This window comes from Perkinsus marinus (assembly GCF_000006405.1).
Source record: "Perkinsus marinus ATCC 50983 genomic scaffold scf_1104296954236, whole genome shotgun sequence".
Lineage (NCBI taxonomy): Eukaryota > Perkinsozoa > Perkinsida > Perkinsidae > Perkinsus > Perkinsus marinus.
In genome coordinates, this window is record NW_003208196.1 from 5056 (window position 1) to 8803 (window position 3748).

Consider the following 3748-nt stretch of genomic DNA (forward strand, 5'->3'; position numbering starts at 1 on the left):
GACGCGGTCTGAATCGGACGTACGCAACTGTTCGACCAGGACCAAACTAATAGCCTTGTAAATAGCCAAACGCTGTAGTTTGCTGGACGTAGCACTGCTACCCAAACGAGAACTCGACATGCCAGTACCAGGACGGGAACCAGAAGCAGCATTTCTCGACCCAGCGTCCAAATTGTGATCACTCATTTCATTGGGTACGCTACTCTGGTGATCTACTCAACTGTATGAGCTCCCTCAAAAGGTCTAAGTTCGGGTTGTCGGAAGTCTTCGCAACGTCGGGATGGATAGAGGCTTGCAAATCGGTGGTTGCTACTCTCAGTGCTGCCGGCCGCTTCCATGGCGAGTCTCCAGCGGCGGATGATCTTATGGGGACCCAGAGAGAGAATTCCGGTGGCTGTTTCGAGAGACAACGGTAAGGTTAAGCCCGTTTCAAAGGAGTGCTTGCGGTTGGGTGCAGCTTGAAGATGATCCATCGAGTTGGCCGTTATTTATCCCGGGAAAGTTATCTAATAACTTTGCGTCGAGTTTACCGCTCCTGTCATAGAGTTGTTAGCTGTCATCTCTCCCTCTGGAGTGTTTTCTATCCAGCGCAGCTCGCGAAGTTTTGCCAACGCGATGGGACACCCCTCCAACTTGCGAGCTCTCTAGTGGCGACGATAGTCGACTTTCGTCTTGCGACATCGCTTTCCCGCCATAGGCACGGAGATGAAGAGGATAAAATAAAATCGGAAACAGGCACGGAGACGGAGAGCGAGTACATCAGTTGTGCGAGTCTGTTTCAATTAGTCATACCACATCCTCCAAAGCAAGTGCACTGTCCCAATACACAATCTTCAGTAAATAGCTACATAGCCTTGTCCCTTAGCTAATGTATCGCTTCTAACTCATCTGTATATATCTGCCTTTTCTATCTATCCCATTCTGCTCTAGTCGTTGAGTAGAATACTGCAGTAGCAGCTCCTTGTTCAAGAAGATGGATCCGAGTCTTTACTTTGCTCTCCCAGAGAGTTTCGACCCCCTCACCAGCGTGCTCGATTTTGAACAGCGGGTTCACAAGTTCAAGGCCTGTGCGACAGCTAATGAGTAAGATGAGAACGCTCAACTACGTCATCTACCCCCCTTATTGAGAGGAGACGCTTGGATATTATACGATGAGTTGGCTCCTGGTGAGAAGGATACTATGCCCCATTTAACTACTAATCTGACTAAGAAGCTGAACGTAGCCTCGCAAATGCAGAGTAGTGAAGAGCTTTATCGACGAGTACTGAGACCCTATTGACCTATCAGAATGACATAAAAAGGCTTGCTCATAGAGCATATCTAGATATGTCTTCTGATCAGCTCAAGCCGGTAATTCTGACAGCTTTTATACGTGGGTTACGAGGGCACTCATCCGCCTCAGCTAGAAAGGTGAGAAATGCCAATCCTGAAACGTTGCAAGCTGCTCTGGAGAAGGCTCAGTTTATACTCTCTGACTTCTTCCCTGAGGCGGTACATGAAGTTGCTGGAGAAGTATCGGCCCTACGACCAGTGGAAGAGCAGACAATGAGCTCTCCTATAGGCGCATATGAAGGCGGTGGTTCAATTGTGGACGGTGACTCTGTCAACTATTCGGCTTTTCAAGCGGAAACGGTCTCACCTACTTCTACTACACAGGTTGATCCTACACCGTCTTGGCTACCTCACCTGGTGAATGCCATTAGGGAGGCAACTAGGAGGTGCGATTATTGTGGAAGACCCGGTCATGTGGAAACTGACTGCTTCAAAAAGATGCGTGACAAAAGTGAAGCTATTCCGAGGAAGAAGTTACGATATCAAGAAGGCCCCCTATCTGACAAAGCTAATATAGATCGACCTTCGGTATTCTGTACCTACTGTCTGAAGAAGAATCATACTGAAGATCAATGTCGAACCAAAGCTCGTGACTGCGCTTCGGCTACACAGTCATGTGGACCCACTATTCAAGCCGTATCTATCCAGTCAACCGGTTGTCCTTCAAGACCTATTTCCGACTCCTGCACGGTAGAGGTCGAATTTCATGTATCTCACTCGGTGATCAAAGCCGTAGGTCTCATCGATAGTGGATCGAGCGTATCCCTCATTGATGTACCCACGCTGGCAACTTGCCAGTGGCAAGCTTACCAGTGAGCATTGAAGTTGATACGTCAGATTCTCCGAGATGCACAACAGCGACAAAAGGGTCCCTCTCGACTATCGGATCAGTGATACTATCGATCCAAATTGGAGATACCACGGTCAAGCAGAAGTGCTACATTGCTTCGTCTAGTCTCATCTATCCGGTTATCCTTGGCAGAGACTTGTTGACAGCAAGTAAGCTCACTATCAGCTTTAACGCCAAACCGAAGCTGTCGACACTGTACCCGGTGGTAGCTACAGCTAATGTCCAACAGGTTGAACAAGATACTTGGAAGGCTCTACCGGATGGTTGGTCAGTGGATGAGGTGGTTCTAGACAACAATGATATATATATTGTGTCTGCCAAGCCTGATGGTGACACTGCTGTCGACTCTAAGTTTCGGTTCTACGTGGGTATCAACCCAACTCTGGTGAAGTGGCCTAGTCGAGCTGAGCAGCTAGGAGGTCTGAGACAACATCCAGCTCTCAAAAAGGCCGACTCGGCAGCCCGTGAAGCCGCAAAAAGATGCTTTGATCAGTGGATAGAGGAAGGCCGACTACGACCAGCTGAGTTGAGAGCTTCATCTTCAACCACAAACTGGTATATTGTCGGTGGAGACTCGAGGCGTTATAGACCCGTGTTCACCTTCCTCCACTTGAACCGGCATCTGCGGCGAGCCTTTGGCCGGAAATCACCGTTTTCTCAGAGTCTGATAGCAGTGCTCATTGAAAAGGCACGATGCTTCAAGCGGTTGGTGGTTAATGATGTTCGAGATGCATATATGCATCTCTGGGTGCTCTCTAGTAATCGTTCTCTATATACTGTCAACATAACCCCGTTCGACGAGAATCCCACTCTGTATGAATTTTGGTGCCTACCGTATGGACCTTCTCACTGCCCACGATGCTTGGAGTGCGTCCTACAATGGCTTTTGCAAAAACATATAAATATGACCTGTGAATTCCAGCTCAACTCGTTTATGGATGACCTACTATTATACTCCGATCTTTCACGCCCCCAAGTTGAACAAGATCTTGGTGAGCTATGTGCAGACTATGACCTTTCCTTGAAGCCTACCAAGCGTCAGGATATCACAGAAGGAGACGCTCGCGTCCTAGGCCTAGATTTTGTAGATCATGGGGAGAAGATAGCTACGCCACGAGCAAAGTTGACCAAACTGCAGCAGAAGGCCCCGTGTGATACCTGCTCATATGCAGACCTACTTCCCTCATCACTGGTCACAAGAGTTCTCTCACACTATCATGAGCCCCAGGGATGCTCTCACATTGGCATACATCGAGTCATAGAGGCGGTGAAACGGAACTATTGGTTCCCAAGTCTATCCCGAGCTGTCTGCGACCATATAGCTAACTGCAAGGGCTGCACCCAACAACAGCTACGACAAAACTGGAAGCAGCAAGGAGTCCAGAGACCTGTGCCACCTGGACCATGGCACACGGTCGCGGCAGACACGGTATCAATTTCGAGTCCGAGAGGGCATGTCCTACTCCTAACGGTGCTATGTCAGTTCAGTCACTGGCCTGAAGTTTATGTCCTACGTACGAAGACTTCTACTGAGGTAGCTGATTGTTTTCGCAACATGAACTCTAA

General features: G+C 48.7%; 1 protein-coding gene across 1 annotated transcript in view; it reads right to left on the bottom strand.

Moving 5' to 3' along the window:
- Window positions 1-186, bottom strand: part of Pmar_PMAR008576 (hypothetical protein) — a gene marked incomplete at both ends in the record, with an annotated part of 1269 nt that extends 1083 nt beyond the window's left edge. Inside the window, one exon of the mRNA XM_002776130.1 lies at window positions 4-186. Coding sequence (XP_002776176.1) covers window positions 4-186 — 183 coding nt within the window. The remainder of the gene's footprint in view (window positions 1-3) is intronic.
- Window positions 187-3748: the final 3562 nt, after the last annotated feature.